This window comes from Centruroides sculpturatus, unplaced genomic scaffold, assembly GCF_000671375.1.
Source record: "Centruroides sculpturatus isolate CEXI.00-Female unplaced genomic scaffold, Cexi_2.0 scaffold222, whole genome shotgun sequence".
Taxonomy (NCBI): domain Eukaryota; kingdom Metazoa; phylum Arthropoda; class Arachnida; order Scorpiones; family Buthidae; genus Centruroides; species Centruroides sculpturatus.
In genome coordinates, this window is record NW_019384483.1 from 347415 (window position 1) to 366310 (window position 18896).

At 29.8% G+C, this 18896-nt stretch overlaps 1 protein-coding gene across 1 annotated transcript in view; it reads left to right on the forward strand.

The window, feature by feature from the left end:
- Window positions 1–18896, forward strand: part of LOC111621507 — a 55595-nt gene that overhangs the window by 23576 nt on the left and 13123 nt on the right. The window contains exons 13-15 of the mRNA XM_023363662.1: window positions 856–1018; window positions 12132–12262; window positions 16875–16971. Coding sequence (XP_023219430.1) covers window positions 856–1018; window positions 12132–12262; window positions 16875–16971 — 391 coding nt within the window. The remainder of the gene's footprint in view (window positions 1–855; window positions 1019–12131; window positions 12263–16874; window positions 16972–18896) is intronic.

The window sequence follows — 18896 nt, forward strand, 5'->3', positions numbered from 1 at the left end:
CCCCCCTATAAGATATAGATACGTTCCAATTTATTAGGAATCCGATTTCTTACAAGTCGTTCCAATCACAGCCCGACACGTGTCAAGTTTACGGACTACGGCTGATTGAAAGGTTTTCTTCCATAAAATTAATCGATTCTACACTAATCCGACTCAACATTTCCAAAATACGTATATTTTTTCGTAGTTTTATAGGAATCGAAATTATAGGGACCGTAATTATAGGGGGGTCGACTGTACAGCATTTTCGTAAAATTAATTTTATATTCTTAAAATTTTTCTCTAATAAACCCGGGCAACGCCGGGATAACATGCTGCTTTTATATAAAGGTAATAATAATAATATCTAATTATTTAAATTAAACTTGAATTAAACATATTTTATAATAAAAAATTCTTATTGTATTAAATTTTCTTATGAAAGGTTAATTAAATTTTACATTTTAGGGTGACGTAGATTTCGATATTGTTAGTAAAATGGTTTATCTCGATGCGGTATTAAACGAAACGTTGAGAATACAAAATCCAGGTATAATGTAAGTACAATATTTTTATTTAATAATTAGCCTGTAGTATATCTACTGTATTAAAGAATAAATTCGTTTAAAATTAGGTTACAAAGAACAGCTTCTGAAGATTATGAATTAGCTGATACAGGTATAACAATAAAAAAAGGAAATAACGTCATAATTCCGACACATGGTATTCATCACGATCCGGAATATTTTCCAGAACCAGAAAAATTTAAACCCGAAAGGTAAATATATATATTTTTTAAATTCAAATTTAATTTAGATTTCCAGCAAAACATTTTAAATTTGAATTATGGATTGTTTTAACCCGATCTATTTACAGATTTTTACCGGAAAATAGAGAATCCATTAAACCATATACATTTTTGCCTTTTGGCGAAGGTCCACGTAACTGTATTGGCATGAGATTTATCACTATGGTAATGAAAATTTGCACAGTTTATATGCTACGTGATGTCAAACTAGTTGCCACAGAAGAAACACGGGTAAATATATTTTTTAAATGACAAATTGTAATAATTTTAATACGTTTATATAATTTATTGGAAGAAATATGTTCAAGTCAAAAATTTCGTGCGATTCTATTTAATTTCAATACAGAAAACTGAAAATAATAAAATTTCCAAATGCAATATATAATAGAAAAGTACATATTTTGATAAATTTATTAGTAAATCAATACTTATTAAAATCCTATCAATTTAAATGCCTGACTGAGATGAACTTTAAAAAATTCAGCAACTACTTGCTTAACTTTCCCAGCAACATTAAAACTCCGTGTGGTGCCATCTGTTATGATATTTTATTTAAAAACTTTTTATATTTTTAATTATTATAAAATGGCAAAGAGCTTAATTTTCAGGGTAGAGATGAGTTTTATAGGGAAAAAAATTGTAAATGCTAATAACGAGTAAATTCGTCGTAAAGTCTGTTCCTACTGAAGATATGACACACTCCCCCTTCATCTCCTCGCAGCATCGACCTTTATCCAACATTTAATAGTATCAATACTTCTAATATACAAACCTCCATGCGAAATTTTGGAAATTTTTGACAAAAGGCTCAGGAGTTATAAAGCTGTAAAGATGGTGAACAAATTCGTTCCACACACATACTAACTCATACATAGAGTAAAAACTCCGAATTATTTTGAACTTCTCCACGTTTCAATGGCTCGAGTCTAAAAAATGTAAAAATCTGGGGTATCATGTTTTGCCCGATTATCATAGTTTTACCTCTATTATATCTAACAGAGCCGAGAAAGTAAAAATACAGTGAGATCCCGCTTATCGCGGTGGATGCGTTCCTAAACGACAAAGCGCTAAACGAAACAGCGTTAAATGAGATCATTTTAACATAGAGTAAATATGGAAATGTTAAATATATATGAATATTTTAAATAACACATAAACATATGCACACACAAATATAAAGTTCATTTTTTGTGACGAAGGTCCTGACTTTTCTGAAATTCTTTTTTTGCAATAAAGTTGTGAAGTTTCATTAGTCGCTTTTTTGTTTTCTTAAGCAAATTGGGCCACAAGTATATATAATATATACTTGTGGCCCAATATACAAGTATATTTAAAAACTAACATGTCTAGATTATATGAATATTTTAAATAACACATAAACATATGCACACACAAATATAAAGTTCATTTTTTGTGACGAAGGTCCTGACTTTTCTGAAATTCTTTTTTTGCAATAAAGTTGTGAAGTTTCATTAGTCGCTTTTTTGTTTTCTTAAGCAAATTGGGCCACAAGTATATATAATATATACTTGTGGCCCAATATACAAGTATATTTAAAAACTAACATGTCTAGATTATAATAATAAGTATTAAAACTTTATCAAGAAAAAAGGATATTTTAAAAAATTACTTCTACAGACACTCAATTTTTACTTAGAAATAGATAAATCCATTTATTATAAAAGAGACTAAAGAAAATTCATTTGAAAAACACAAATATTTGTTTTATTTGGGTCTATAATTAATAAAAAGCGACGAAACACCATTTTAAAGTGCATTTTTATTCAATTAATGTAATTATAAATAATATTAGCCGAAAAAGTAGCCAAAGCGCCAAATGATATTTTTTACGTCAAGCAAAAAAAGTAGCCACATTTGGCCCGATGTAGCCAAATCTTGCAACGTTGGAAGAAATACTAAATAAAGCTGGAGTTGTGAATCAAAGGATTATAGACCCAAGTGCGGGGAAAAAGAGGCAAAGGACAAAAGATAAAGAAGTGAAAAAGGTTGAAAAATTACGGATCTATATTTGTTTAACAGAAGATCTATTTAACGTTTCTCACTACTACATCTTTTGTCCTTTCTCATCTTTCCCTCCCTTTCCCAAATTTGGGTCTATAATCCTTTGAGTCACAACTCCTGCTTTATTTAGTAATCCTTCCGCATTCACACATTTCCAAATATTTGAAAATATTTTCTTTCCACTCAAAAATAAAATATGAATAAAGGTTTACGGCTTTGTGAAACTTTTTTTTGAGTTTATGCCGTTGAAATAAATAAATAATAAAAAATTAAAACATTTGTCGGTTTTGTTTACACGTTTATTGGGCCGCACTTGAACTTGCTTTGGGCCGCATGCGGCCCGCGGGCCGCGGGTTGGACACCCCTGATCTAGATCATTCGCTACAATTTGATCAATAATTTCGATTATCGTTACCAAACTTTTACTAAGGAAATCTGTAACAAGTTCTTTGGGTTCTTCGTTTTCAGAATCTCTATTTTTAGTTCTACATGAATTCTTTGTTCTGCCAGTTCTTGAAGGTCGTCATTTGTAAGACTCTCATTAGAAACCTGCTGTAACTTCTCAATATCCTGCTTGTCTACATCTCCTAGTCCTGCTGTATTGATTAGGTTGCGTTTGGTCAACTCAACGATACAGCGATAGGCTCTTCTCGTTGAAAATTCTTGGATACATTCAGCCATAACTTCTTCCACACTTCGTTCGTGAATTTATCAGTTAATTCTTGCCAAGCCGATATTGCCTATGGCATCCGTGATGTTATATTTTCCCAAAATTGCACCAAACAAACATAGATTTAAAGAAAGTATACCTTTTTGTCCCTTTTTCTGATTGATTCTGTTCGTAAATAATCTTATTTTATACCAGTACGAATAATGAAATGCCACGATAATTTAAATCAGCGTAAATTTTGAGATTTTTTCAGGTTACGAGCAGACCTACATCGAATCAGCGCTAAGCGAGGCAGCATTAAGCGTGGTCTTACTGTATTAAAGTAAACGATGATCACTTCATTTCGTTGAAAAATTAAAATCTATTTAATGTATCTACATCGTTTTATGGTGTTCCTCTATTCAAAACAGTTATATTCCGAATAAAATTAAAAAGTTTTCTACTGTACTGAAATGCGTACACTCATTCAGTTCAATGTATACTCACTCTATGAGGAATGTAAAGTTGGTGATGATTTCAAATTCATAAACAAAAATAAAAAGACAATAAGCCATTTTTAAAAATTCTTCATTATTGAATGAAAGTAAAAAACGAATAAAAAAGTCTGAATCCTTTTTTGATAGTTAACGTTGTAATTATTAGAATATTTTTATAATGAATATCAAAATAATAAAATGAAAAAATAAAAACAGTAACAACTTAAAAATATGATTCAATTTGAATTTTACTTTTAGGCTCTGTTATATATAGGCTATAACAGAGGATAAGTATAGCAAACTGTCAAAAAATGACCCCAAGATTTTACATTTTTTGACTCAGAAGACCTTGAATCGTCGAGAAATGTAAATAATAATAATAATAAATCCGGAGGTTTTTTTTGTATGCATGAATGTGAGTGTATGTGTGGAACGATTTTACTCGATTAACTCCTCCAATTTTTATCGAATATTTCTGAAAATTTGCAGGGAGTTATATTAGACAGATTGATGCTGTTAAATTTTGGGGGTTAAAGGTCGACGAGTTGGAGAGATGAAGGTGGATCTTGTGTCATATCTCGAGTAGGATCATATTTAATAACAATTTCACTCGTTATTAGCATTTACACTTTTTAAAATTAAACTCATCCCTATCCTCAAAATTAAGCTTTTTGCCATTTTATAACAATTAAAAATATAAAAAGTTTTTAAATAAAATATCAACAGATAGTGACACCAAAATTTTAAACTTTGCCAGGAAAAATAAGCAACTCGTTGCTTGATTATTTTGTAATATAATTAAATGTTGATTTTAAGCATTGGCTACTTTCTCATTTTGCATTCTGTCCCAACAGTGACTGAATGAATAAAATCACTAGAATACGGGTATCACAAGGGTTCGCGACTCTCCAACGGGATGACCGCATGGAGTTTTCTTCGTTTTCTTCACGTTTCTACTATCTAAATAGGGATATGTTTTTTTTTAAGTGTTTCCAGAAGGCCCCTTTTCAGATCGCTCATGTCTTTCTTGCGCAGTTCTACCCATTAAAATAAATAACCAATCTTCTTCACTTTCTCAATGGCTATTCCGCATTCTGATCGTACCCAAATATACTTGAAAAAGCTATTCTGCTACTATGTAGTCAAAAAAATTTGTCGTTGATTTTTTTTTATTCTGTTGTCTTTTGGTTCAATGATAGGTAAAAGCACCCTTCCATCGCCTTTGAAGAAGGGCAGTGAAACTGCAAAGTTTTATTATTTTAAGATTTTGTTATCTCTGAATAAATGCAAAATGTTGCAACGCATTGGTTTATAAATAATCCTAGTAATATGAAACTTTTCCAATAATTTATTGACTAAATATTATTTTTATATAGAAATTTTTTGTAGTTAAAGTCTGCGTGAAATCTTAGTCGGCAATTTCTGAGTGTTGTCTTCTCTATCGATGATATTAATTTATTAGGAAAAATAATATTCTTAACTATTATATGTACAGTCAAACCTCGATTTTCGAACGGCTCACTCTTCGAACAAACCGGTCCACAGACAGAATTTTAAACTCGTAATTGCACCTGTTGCCGAATTATCTACTCGGCTAGAGCCGGCCACGGATTAGAGAGACACAGACGCTCAAATATTTATACTCTGTGTTAAAGATAATCGTCGTCCCGAGCAATCAACCACAGGACTAATAATTCAGAAGTTAGTGGTGCCGACATCGCGCCGCAGTTCAATTTAAATCAAATTCATAAAAACCGCGTTAATTCACATTCGTGTAATATAAATGGCATCCAAGAATTCGTGTTTAAATACGCTTAATTTAAGTTATATAATAAAAAGTAATTATTAATTATAATGTATTTTATCATTTCTCGTCAGTACACAATTGGCGTTCAACATTACATTTAACAGTATTAATTAAATGCAAGAACTTTTAACGAACATCTTTTAGAAATGAATTGCTAGAAAGCTATATCGAATAAGGTAAAAAAAGGTTCATTTTCGGGGTGAAGAACGGATTAATTCAGTTTGTATTGTTTCTTATAGGAAAATTTGTTTCGGTTTTAGAACAAATCGGTTTTCGAACAACTTTTCAAAATGAATTATGTCCGAAAACAGAGGCTTGACTATCACCAAAGTGAAATTTGTTACACCCAACAAACAATAGGAAAATTAATGAACTATTAAAATTTTACTTTGTAACTATTTTTCTTTTGTTATTTAATAACGTAATTTATAATTTTTTTGTTTTTTTTTTTTTTTTACAGAGACCGTTGCAATATTATTATGGACAAGGTTTACAAGTGAAGGAGCTAATTTTGAAAACTGAAAAGAGGACTCGGTTTCATTAATTTGCTTGACAAAATTCCTACAGTGAGAGAACAACTATTTTTGTAATTTAAAAAAGACAATAACTGTGCACATAATTTTTCTAATAAATTAATTGAGAATAATAATCTACACATATAAAATTTTATATCTTTATAAGGTAATTATTTAATACATTTTACGAATTATAAATTTTAATTTAATAATGAAGAGCACTTTTTATCAGATGTATAATGAAAATAAATTCATTTTATGAATTGTTTGGGCATAGAATTATTTCTTAGTTGTTATATTCAGAATGAGACACTTACTTTAAGACAATTCATAATTTATAAAATCAAAACTAAATTATTTACTCGAATTTAACTTATGGCAAGTTTGCATGAATAAATTTGGGTTATATTCATGGCATTGTGATGCGTGCCTTCGAAAAATCTCAATAATTGTCAAGTGAAAGTTTAAACCGAGCATTTTATACTTGTATCTAAATATACAAAGGAATAAGCATCGAAAAATTCCGGAAATAACCACTCGTAATCAGAATGTCAACTGAGACACGTGATATATATATTCTGCCAATTAAATATGAGTCTGGAAGTGCCGCCATTATTTGTCTATCGCGATGAATATTTAATCCATAAAATTTCAGGTACTTAGAACACATTTTAGTTTAAACTTTGTCGAAATTTGTATATACTTTGAAGAAATTTATATATTTATTTAATACTTTTCTAATTTATTTCATATTTATTGTTGTGTGATATGAAAATGGTTCCTATTCCGGACGATGATAAAGAGGCATCCGGTTTTCCTTACAGTGCGGTTTTATGTTAGGTTTTGAAATCGACATTCTGAATTTCTAAAGTAATTTTCTTTAATATTTGATTGCTTCTTGTTCTTTCTTTTGTTCTTTGGGAGTAAGCACAAAATTTATATGTAGAACTTATCACACAAGAACACTATTTTGTGAATAAAAAAATACACTTTACTGGTATTTTGTACGTACAACGGAAATGCATTTCGGGCCATTTTCCACTCTTCAGTTCTTATTGCACAAAATTGTTTAAACTAAACTGATATTTTAAAGTGACTGTAAGAGAAAAAAGTACATTTAGAACGAAGAAGTAAAAGGAGTGAAACTAGTAAAATTGTAAAACATGAAAGATAAAACTTGCTATAAAGATAAAAATCAATACGTTGCTCTGGTTTTTCTGTGCATTTCCGATGTACAAAACAGCTTATTTCATTCATCAAATAGTGTCCTTGTGTGAGAAGTTCTACATAATATAATATAAAGAAATTATAAAAGAAAGTTATTCTATAATTTTCTTCCATATCTCAATATTTTAATACTTAAACATAGAATATTATATAAAAGACAAGAAGATTTTTTCTCAGTATTGCACAAACTTTTATCTGAAACGAAAGACAGTATCTACTTTTTTCTCTAAACATTAATTAATCTTCTATCGTAATAATAACATTGCTCAGATTTCCATTTAGAATTTCACAGATTTCTTTTTGCACATTTTTTTCCTGATAGTATCATGTTAATATATGTATGAAATGTTCAAAACTATTGGGTACTTGGGTACTGTTGAATTCAATTTATTAACTTTTTGTCTATAATTATTTTGAATATATGCAAAACACAGTCAATCTGGAACGGAATATTTCCAGCAAACAGAAACAATCACGTGTTTGCAATGAACTGATGCAAAAAAGGAAGCTTCAGGGGACGAAATTTTGACTGATTTCGTTCCTATCCAATCTGAATGCGTGTGCGGGGTTCCATTCTTATAAAATTCCATCCGTTCCGATCCAATCTGATGTCGAAGAAGCAATTTAAATCGTCGTTCTAGAAAAAAATTTATTTTAATAATTATAACGTGTTATATCTAAGCTCTTATTGCCGAATATGATAATTAATTTAGACAATAAAATTTCTGGTAACTGTCACACAACAGAGAAAATAATAACAAAAATAAAATTCTTTAAACCATCTAACCTTCTTGGGGTGTTCCGGCTTTATATCCACGAAGTAGTAAGCGCTGGAAAATTAAAAAAATAATAATAAAATTATAACAATTTTCTTTTTACAAAACATTCAAAAGAAGCACCTTTCATATTTATTGTTGTGTGATATGAAAATGGTTCCTATTCCGGACGATGATAAAGAGGCATCCGGTTTTCCTTACAGTGCGGTTTTATGTTAGGTTTTGAAATCGACATTCTGAATTTCTAAAGTAATTTTCTTTAATATTTGATTGCTTCTTGTTCTTTCTTTTGTTCTTTGGGAGTAAGCACAAAATTTATATGTAGAACTTATCACACAAGAACACTATTTTGTGAATAAAAAAATACACTTTACTGGTATTTTGTACGTACAACGGAAATGCATTTCGGGCCATTTTCCACTCTTCAGTTCTTATTGCACAAAATTGTTTAAACTAAACTGATATTTTAAAGTGACTGTAGGAGAAACAAAGTACATTTAGAACGAAGAAGTAAAAGGAGTGAAACTAGTAAAATTGTAAAACATGAAAGATAAAACTTGCTATAAAGATAAAAATCAATACGTTGCTCTGGTTTTTCTGTGCATTTCCGATGTACAAAACAGCTTATTTCATTCATCAAATAGTGTCCTTGTGTGAGAAGTTCTACATAATATAATATAAAGAAATTATAAAAGAAAGTTATTCTATAATTTTCTTCCATATCTCAATATTTTAATACTTAAACATAGAATATTATATAAAAGACAAGAAGATTTTTTCTCAGTATTGCACAAACTTTTATCTGAAACGAAAGACAGTATCTACTTTTTTCTCTAAACATTAATTAATCTTCTATCGTAATAATAACATTGCTCAGATTTCCATTTAGAATTTCACAGATTTCTTTTTGCACATTTTTTTCCTGATAGTATTATGTTAATATATGTATGAAATGTTCAAAACTATTGGGTACTTGGGTACTGTTGAATTCAATTTATTAACTTTTTGTCTATAATTATTTTGAATATATGCAAAACACAGTCAATCTGGAACGGAATATTTCCAGCAAACAGAAACAATCACGTGTTTGCAATGAACTGATGCAAAAAAGGAAGCTTCAGGGGACGAAATTTTGACTGATTTCGTTCCTATCCAATCTGAATGCGTGTGCGGGGTTCCATTCTTATAAAATTCCATCCGTTCCGATCCAATCTGATGTCGAAGAAGCAATTTAAATCGTCGTTCTAGAAAAAAATTTATTTTAATAATTATAACGTGTTATATCTAAGCTCTTATTGCCGAATATGATAATTAATTTAGACAATAAAATTTCTGGTAACTGTCACACAACAGAGAAAATAATAACAAAAATAAAATTCTTTAAACCATCTAACCTTCTTGGGGTGTTCCGGCTTTATATCCACGAAGTAGTAAGCGCTGGAAAATTAAAAAAATAATAATAAAATTATAACAATTTTCTTTTTACAAAACATTCAGAAGAAGCACCAACATAAAGAATGTAAAATTATAGTTTTATAGTTTATGGTTACAAATTTTTAATGATTTAATGATGTTTGCGAGACGAATGAATTGTCAACCACGAAAGGAATTAAGTAAGGCTATGTTTATGCAGACGCCAGAAGAAGGAAAAATAGGAGAGAGAACTTTTGGAATGAGAATTCGCATTGGCGATACATTTTATTCAGAAAGGAAACGGTGTTTTCCAANAAAATATATATAAAAATGGGGAATATCACACTTCTGACAATCGCTGCGAGTGTGTGGGCTAGATTTGGAGAATCCGTGCTTCTCGCATGTACAACTGTATGTGGCCAGCTCGCGTCCGAAAACCTTCTGATTTATTCGTGTACGCTCCAGACGGAAAAACAAAAAAATATCGTGTATCCACAAGCACTCCAATAAATAAATAGAATTGAAACGACACTTTGAAATGTTTTCCCGATGAAAATGAATAATAATAATAATAATAAGCTTCAATAAAAATGATAAAATGTAAATTGAATTTTATCATAACGAGTTTGTTGAATTTCGTTTCTTCTGAGATCGCAGCAATGCGCGACGGGTAAGCTAGTTATTGATATAATACTCTGACGTCCATTAATTTTACAATTCAAACGATCTTCATTTTTAAGTTGTAATTTATAACTAATCTTTATACAAAATGTTTAAAACACATTCAAATATATCTGGTAGTTAGTATATATCGTACTGACTAAAAACACCGCGTAAATTAAGTGAAGAACTCAACCGTTTTGAGATACAGCATTAACAATTTTTTATATTGATATTATTACTGACTTCTTGGATTCTATCGTCGTAAAAAGATAGAGAAGTATTGCTAGATCTTTATCGCGATATTTATCTGCTGGACATATCTAAACTTGTGTGTTACTTTCATCAACTGTTACATAAAAATAACTAATAAATAACAAATGACTGTTTCCTGTTTGTGTCCTTGAACGAATGAAAATATCTGTGTGGAAACACAAAGCATAAAATTCGTTTCCACTCCACTAAAATTCATTGTCATATAAATTGTCAGATACATCATTTTGCGGTTACAGATGAATCTAATTTTGTTTGTTTTATTTTTCATTTTTACCAAAAATTGTTAAAGTTAAGATGATTGCATGAGATATAAAAAAATAATAAACAAACATTCGAAAAACTCATAAAAACATTAAAAATAAATCGTATGAAAAAGAACAAAAACAATCTATTTGAATTTCTTCTTCTGCTTAAATAAGTCTAGGAAAGATTCACGTGAACGACTCATTATCTTAATTTATTAAACTAAAAGTAATCTTCAGCACGCTTTTTATAGTTGCTGTATTTATTTTGCATAATTGAATCACGCATTTTGCTCGCAAACAAGCAATATAAAAATGTAAAGCCTTCAGAAAGAGAATGAATGCATTTTAAAATACGAATTTGTATGTTTCCGAGTTAGTGCAACGAGAAATAACTTTCGTATCTGAAGCTAACCTAATTTCATGTTTTTTTCAAATTCTGATATATATTCTGCGAAATATATTTAATATCAAACCTGTCTTGTACATTCCTAATATGCATATTCATATTTCTAGTAATTTAATTTCAGTCAATGTTTTCATAAATTGCATAATATTTTGAATACTGAGTATAAACATATACGCTTTATTATACATTATAATAATAGTATATATAATTATATTTAATAATAAAATATTTAAAATTATTCATTTCGATAGTTACGAAAGGCGACAGTAATATGATGTCGAAATACTCGTAATTCCTTAAAAATCTATTCTGAAGACGAATTTCGAATTCGGTATAAATTTTCTAAATATGGATTTGTTCGTATTTAAACCGTATTGGCGACGAAATTAAATATCGAAATGAAAAAAGATTGTCATTAATTGCCGAACAATGGTTTTCAGGTTCACGGTACGTAGACCGCTTGGTCACTGGTGGACACGTACAGTACTTCGGTACTTTTCATTTTAAAATACTTCGTTCAAGATTGAAATATTTTTACTTTTAATGAAAAATTCTTATTGACAAATATTTATTAATTGCTCTATAAATATTAAACACATATTTCACAAAACATATATCAATAAAAAATTTAGATGAGTTATCCAGAGCAAAATATATATTTTTTTATTTCATGAAGTATATATTTTTGACGATTTCATAATAATAGTATTAATAATAATATAATATGTTAGATTAATACATAATAAATTGTAATAAAAGTGTTCTTAAGTTGTAAACCGAGAAATACTTTTGCAGCTTATGAAATAATAATCACTGACCATTATGTAACTGTGATGTAATAATAAACGAAGAACGTACTTAACAGCAATGACGTTGATAAAGTTTTACAGTCAACTCTAACAGCCAACATGGATGTCGGATTTGGTTTTACTCTACCCAATTGGCTTATTCTAGCTTCTATGGTTGTCATTCTATTTTATATGTAAGTGTAAGAGGCAATATTCTTTATAGTGTATAGTAAGATCTAAAATATTATTTAAATAGTTACTAATAAATTAAATTAGCAAGTTATTAAATAATAATTATATTGTATATGATTTTTGTAAATTTCAGTACTACTAGAAATCAGAATTATCCACAAATCAAAGATACAATAATATGTATTTGTCGTTACTTCAATTGCAATTCAAAGTAACGATTAATATACAGTAGAGCGTCGTTTATCCGAATCAATTGGGGACTGGGGTTGTTCGGATAACTTATTTTTCGAATAACAAATTATGTACGAAAAAATATATTAATTTATTCCGTATTGAAATTTTTCTCCGTTGCGTGTCGCTTCGCGTTGAATTTATCGTTAAAAATTATTTTTTTATTTTGTACAAACAAAATAAATATATTGAAAAATATAAAAACAATAAAAAATTATACTTCAGAAGTTAATTTAGTATCAAAAACGTTAAAATATTTGAGTAGCCGAAGACATAGCCAAAGATTACAGCGCCACAGCACTGGCGAAAATTTAAATTTGTCGACTGGAATTCTTTCGGATAACCGACCTTCGGATAAACGACGCTCTACTGTATTTTTTAATTTTAATATAAAATATCCAGTTTCTGAAAATGAAAATATTTGACTGTGTTACTTTATATTTATTTTTATTCTGTTTAGAAAAGTTTCAAATATTTAAAATTTTAAAAAGTATAAATGAATATTTGTTTCGTTCTATGCGATATGACGATTGTTGATAATCTATTTTAGCGATTAAAAAAAGTTAAAAGGTAAATATCTGTTTTAATTGTAGATAAAAGCTGTTTAACATTACTATCACTGAATATAATTCGATATCTGATAACAAGATGACGCAATTCAGAGATTGTAAAAAGACAGTTTGAAGGTCTTTTCTAATCATAGAACTTCGATATAATAATCAATCAGGAAAATGATAGATACGCGCATGCTCTATTTTCTTAAATGTTTTATTAAATTAGAACTTAGTTAATTCATTAATATTTATTTATAATTAAAATATATGGCCTATACATGGCTTTTTTCACATTTACGTAATTATTATGCGTTTGTGAGATTTAAAACAATGCCTGTTTCTTTTTTTTCTGTCTTTGTTTTTTCGATGTTTATATAGGGCCAGCATTCTCATCTTTAATCTGTCATCTCCACTCTTATCTATTTAGGGTATCATCTCTCTTTCAAATCCTCTGCTAACTTGTCAGCTTCGGTCTTTCCAGCTTCCTCCTCCTATCATTCCCAATGTGCCAATTCTCTTTCCAACATAATCCTCACTTCTTTTTACATGTCTAAACTATTTCAAGCTACATAGAGTAGTCAATCCGTCATATCCTATCCCCACTCTTGTACAACATATTATAAGCCGATTCTCCTTTTTGAAGTAAGTGTTGACTACTGCTAAGAAAAACGCTACTGCGTATTCCAATATTCTATCCTTCTTTCTATCTCTTCATCGCCTATACTCCATCCGCATTGCATTAATCTTGCTCTATTTTTCATGTTCTCACATGTCCATTTACATCACACCAATGATCAACCTCTTACTCTTTCATTACCATTTCATCTAATTCCACTCAGAAGTCATCCTTTTCATCTTTCCCGCATCCCTTTTGTGGAACATATATACTGTGAAAATCTAAATATGAGCTTTATTCCTTTTATAAAATAAAAACGATGTAATATTTGTCACAAAAATTATATACTTTTCTATTAGGTGGCTGGAATTTAAAATTGTTCATTTCATTAAAATTGTAGAATTTAACCGTAAAATAACCGTAAAAAGTATCTGGTTAAACGTCGAAAATCATCGGACACAGACGACTTTTTTTGGAAAGGTTGTAAAAATTGTTTTAAAATGTTTTATACATTTATTAAGATTTCTTTAATAAATTTAAAATTACTTACATTGTTTCTCATTACATTAAACAGGAGACATTTTTTTATTTTTTATTTTTGCATGAAAGATTTTAAAAAAAGAAGATAAAAATAGTTATAAAAACTATTCTTGTAATGAGGTGAAAATGACGGACAGAATGTTTGGACTAGTCTATTTAAATCAGGGCTGTGGAGTCGCGTAAAAATCTACCGACTCCAACTCCGACTTTTCCTTACCAATCCGACTCCGACTCCGACTCCGGCTAAAACACCAAAACTCCACGACTCCGACTCCGACTTCACAGCCCTGATTTAAATAGATGACGGCATTTTTTGTTTAAATTGAACAGTTCAAACATTCGAATATAAAATAAAATTTTTCACAATAAAACATTTGTAAAAATTCGATTAAGAGATGATACAATTGCTATTTATTGTAGCCTACGTTTTAATTTAATTAAGTTTTAAACTATAGCACATACATAATACGTAAAAAATTGAAAATAAAAGATCAAAATGTAAATATCTATTTCAAATAGCACAAAAATTTCATGAAGTTTGAAGATATTAGAATGAAAAAAGTAAATTCTTTTTACAGTTACACTTTTAAAATATATAAAATCTCTTCATAAATTATAAGGAAGGTACGAAACTAATTGCAAAACGATACCATAATGCATCGGGCAGTTTTCGGCTACATTAATAATTAAATTTTAAATAATTTGTTACTAGAGGTAAACGTTGGGCGCCATCTCTTACTAAATTTAATAATTACAATAATTTAATAAGTAAATAAAGATGGAAAACTTGCCAAGTGTTGGTTAAGAAGTCACTTCATTGTGCCAGTATACAATAATTTAATATTTAGTAAGTAATGTAAATTATTTATTAAATATTAAATTATTATAATTATTAGCATTAACTAGTAACGTCGGTTTGAGATGGTTACATATGTAAGGTACGAAAGGCTGAACTCTTTCCATATTTCTCAGAATTAACTTAATAATATTCACTTAAAAATTTTAAATATTTTATTTATACAGCACCGACTTTTCTTGCACTTTCTTCAGTAATTCAGTTCTTTTCCTTCTTATTGTTATGTGTTAGTAATTGAATTGAACCGGAAATGAATTGAAAATACTAAAAAGCTAATTTTTAGGAAATAGAATCGGAAACGGATTAAAATTGCGAAATTAATAAACATAAAATAATAAACATAGTTATCTAGTAGATAAAAAATATTTAATTTATATAAAGTTAAATAAGACTTTAAAATAATTGTTAACTCGTTGAAAATAGATTTAAATATAATAGAATGATATCTCTTTTCTTTAAAAACATCCTACTATTTACTAATTATATTTTAAGAATAATTTAATTTTAAAAATTTGTGTAGTTTTAAAAAGGCATTGCAATCATAAACACTATCAAGCCTCTGTCTTGTTTTTTATTTATTAAGCAAAGTAATGAAGACATTAGAGAGGTTGCGGCCGACGTTTTCATCGCGAAAACGTGTACGTCGGACGTTTAGCGCCGCCTTCCTGTAAGCCTAGAAGTTTGACAATGGCGTTTGAAACGTCAGTGGAATCATGCTCGACGTATCAAACGCCATTGTTAGGCTTCTAGGCTTAGGCCAGGAACACACATGCGTAAAATTGTGTGGCAGAAAACTGAATCAGAAATCAGCTTTCAGTTCAGTTTCTGTTTTACGCTTTTATGCCAGAACACACATACGTAAAAATTCTGGCCGAATAGAAAACACCACTGCCACCAACAGTACTAATTTTATTAATTTTTTCCTCTCATATAGGCTATCTATCCCTTTGTACCTTCCATTTTTTCTACACTTCCTCTGCTATAATATAGAAAATTTAAATTAATAGACTCGTATTCCAAATTCAAANTGCTTTTCACTTTAATAGGAAAAAGTGCTGTAGAATTAAAAACAATAAATGTCTTATTTCAGAAAATAATACTGTCCATTAAATCTTTCATGATTATTATAATTACGTAAATCACTTAAATATTTAATTTGGATTACGATCTAGAGATTAAACGAAGATAAGAATATTTTATTTATTTTCAGATAAAGTAATGTATATCAAATATATTTTAGTACTCTGTATGTTCTAATATATACCAATTATTTATAATTTAATTACATTACTATTATTTATAATATTAATTAAATTATTCAACAAATAATTTGATTCTTTCGTATGTTTTAATTTTATAGGAATTATTTGTTAACAGGATGTAAATAAACTGCCTGTGTACTTGCATAAAATTATATATGTGGGGTTTAGACGAGTAACATTCCTAAACCATTAAGGCAATAAATTTACGAGGGGTTGCGGGGGGAGGCGAGGAGAACGAGGGAGAGTCAAGAAAGGGAGAAGTGAGAAAGAGGTGAGAGAGTCAAGTAAGGGAAGAAGTAAAAAAGACGACAGTTGGTGACGACGCGAAAGTGAGAAAGGACAAAAAGACGTTACGAAGACGAGAATATTATCATTCTATCAAGACGGTTACGACGGTTACGAACGCTGGATTATTGTCATTTCTATTTCTCTATCTCAATAACTATTCCTACATATATAATGATATATAAAACATGTTTTATTTAGAAATTAAGAAATGGAATTTTATGAATTCATTCATTTCGATTTTCATGTATTTTGTTTTAATTATTATAGTTACGTGGAAAAAAAATTCAGGTACTGGAAAGAACAAGGAGTTGAATCCGATACAAAGCTTGAATTTGTAACGGGAACGATCGCAGCTTTACGAAAGGTAGATATTTAGTATAAATATATATATATAGGCCTATATTAAAAACAAAATGTTCCTTCAACGCCATCCGAACAGAAACTATACTTTCGAAAAAAGTGCTGTAAATAGAGACTGAACTCTGACGTTTGAAATATAACCGAATCAATCAAGACGAAAAAGTACTTTATCCACACACATTCATGAAATATTATGTTTCAATTGATTTGATTTTAATTTTAATTAATTAATTAATTATGTTTTTCATTTAGTTTTAGTTTCAGTGTGAAGGCCAGAGTTTTAGCCTAATTATTCTTTTTAAATTTAACGCTTTAATTTAAAAAGAAGCTTGAAAAGGCTAAGCTGAGTAATGCATTACCTTTCCTCAAAAATTGTCGAAATCCCAGGCCAGGTATGCCTAGATTGTTTGCTTTTGCCAAGACCCATAAAGAGGGTAAAGAAATGAGACCGGTAGTGGAAAGGTGCAGAGGACCAACATTTATTCTTGAAAAGAGATTACATAAGTTTCTCACCTCGCACNTTAAGAAGCTTGAAAAGGCTAAGCTGAGTAATGCATTACCTTTCCTCAAAAATTGTCGAAATCCCAGGCCAGGTATGCCTAGATTGTTTGCTTTTGCCAAGACCCATAAAGAGGGTAAAGAAATGAGACCGGTAGTGGAAAGGTGCAGAGGACCAACATTTATTCTTGAAAAGAGATTACATAAGTTTCTCACCTCGCACTTAGAGAATAATGTATGTACATGTGGCACATGATCCAAGAGAAGTGGTTAATGAGATACAAGATCTAATTTTAATGGAAGATGAAATTGGAACAGTGATGGACTATGAAAGTTTATATCCATCTATAAAAATTGAATCATGCAGAGTAGCACTTTTAGACTTCATGCACAGCATGAACCCAAATTTAGCGTGTTACAATAATGATTTGATCGAACTAGCTAACCTTATTTGTTATCAATCTTTTTTCGCATTTAATGCCCGTCGGTACAGACAAAGAAGAGGAGTCCCTATGGGAAGTCCCATGTCAGGACTTTTATGTGAGCTTGTATTGAGAAGGTTGGAAACATTGTATATTTTAAAAGATATGTGGACGATGTCTTGGTAATTTGGAAGAATGAACAAAAAATTGATGAGTTTATCAACATGATAAACAGCAACGATGATGGTCTCATGTTGAAGATTGAACAAAAATGTGCTTCACGGATACATTTTTTAGATATTGACATTGAATTTAAAGAAGGGCGTTTGACAACTAATGTGTACGTAAAACCGACGCATAGCCTGTACATTCCGTCCCATTCTAATGATCCCTACCAATACAAAATGGCTGCCTTCCGTGCACTTATCCAAAGGCCTTTCTCTATTGCAGTAGTGTGTTGGATAGGCAGAAAGAAATTAATAGAATATTAAGTATTGCCAGATCTCTAGGGTACAGAGAAGATATGATAACAACATTGATCAGAAAATACAAAACAAATAAAACTAAAACGCAAAACGGCGATTTCGGCAAAATCACAAAGTTCACGTATGATAGAAAGAGAAAAGACATCATGAAGGAAATCTCAGCCCACAAAGAGTCAAGGTTAATTTTCAAGAGAGCTCCTAATCTGTACAGATTATTAAGGAATGACAAAGACAGCATAGATAAAGAAAAAAGAGCAGGTGTATACAAGATTCCATATGAAAATCGTGAACTAGACATCAATAAAAATTATATTGGTGTCACTAATAGAAGTTTAGGAGTCAGATTAAAAGAACACAAATACAATGTCAGTAAGGGATCTAACGCCACAATACTATCGCAAATGGCGCAAGTTGAGGGCTCAATCGTCAAATGGGACGAAGCAAGTATTATTAAACCAGTACATTCACCAACTTTGGCGATTTGCGCAGAAAAGATTGAAATATACAGGAGCAGATTACATGAT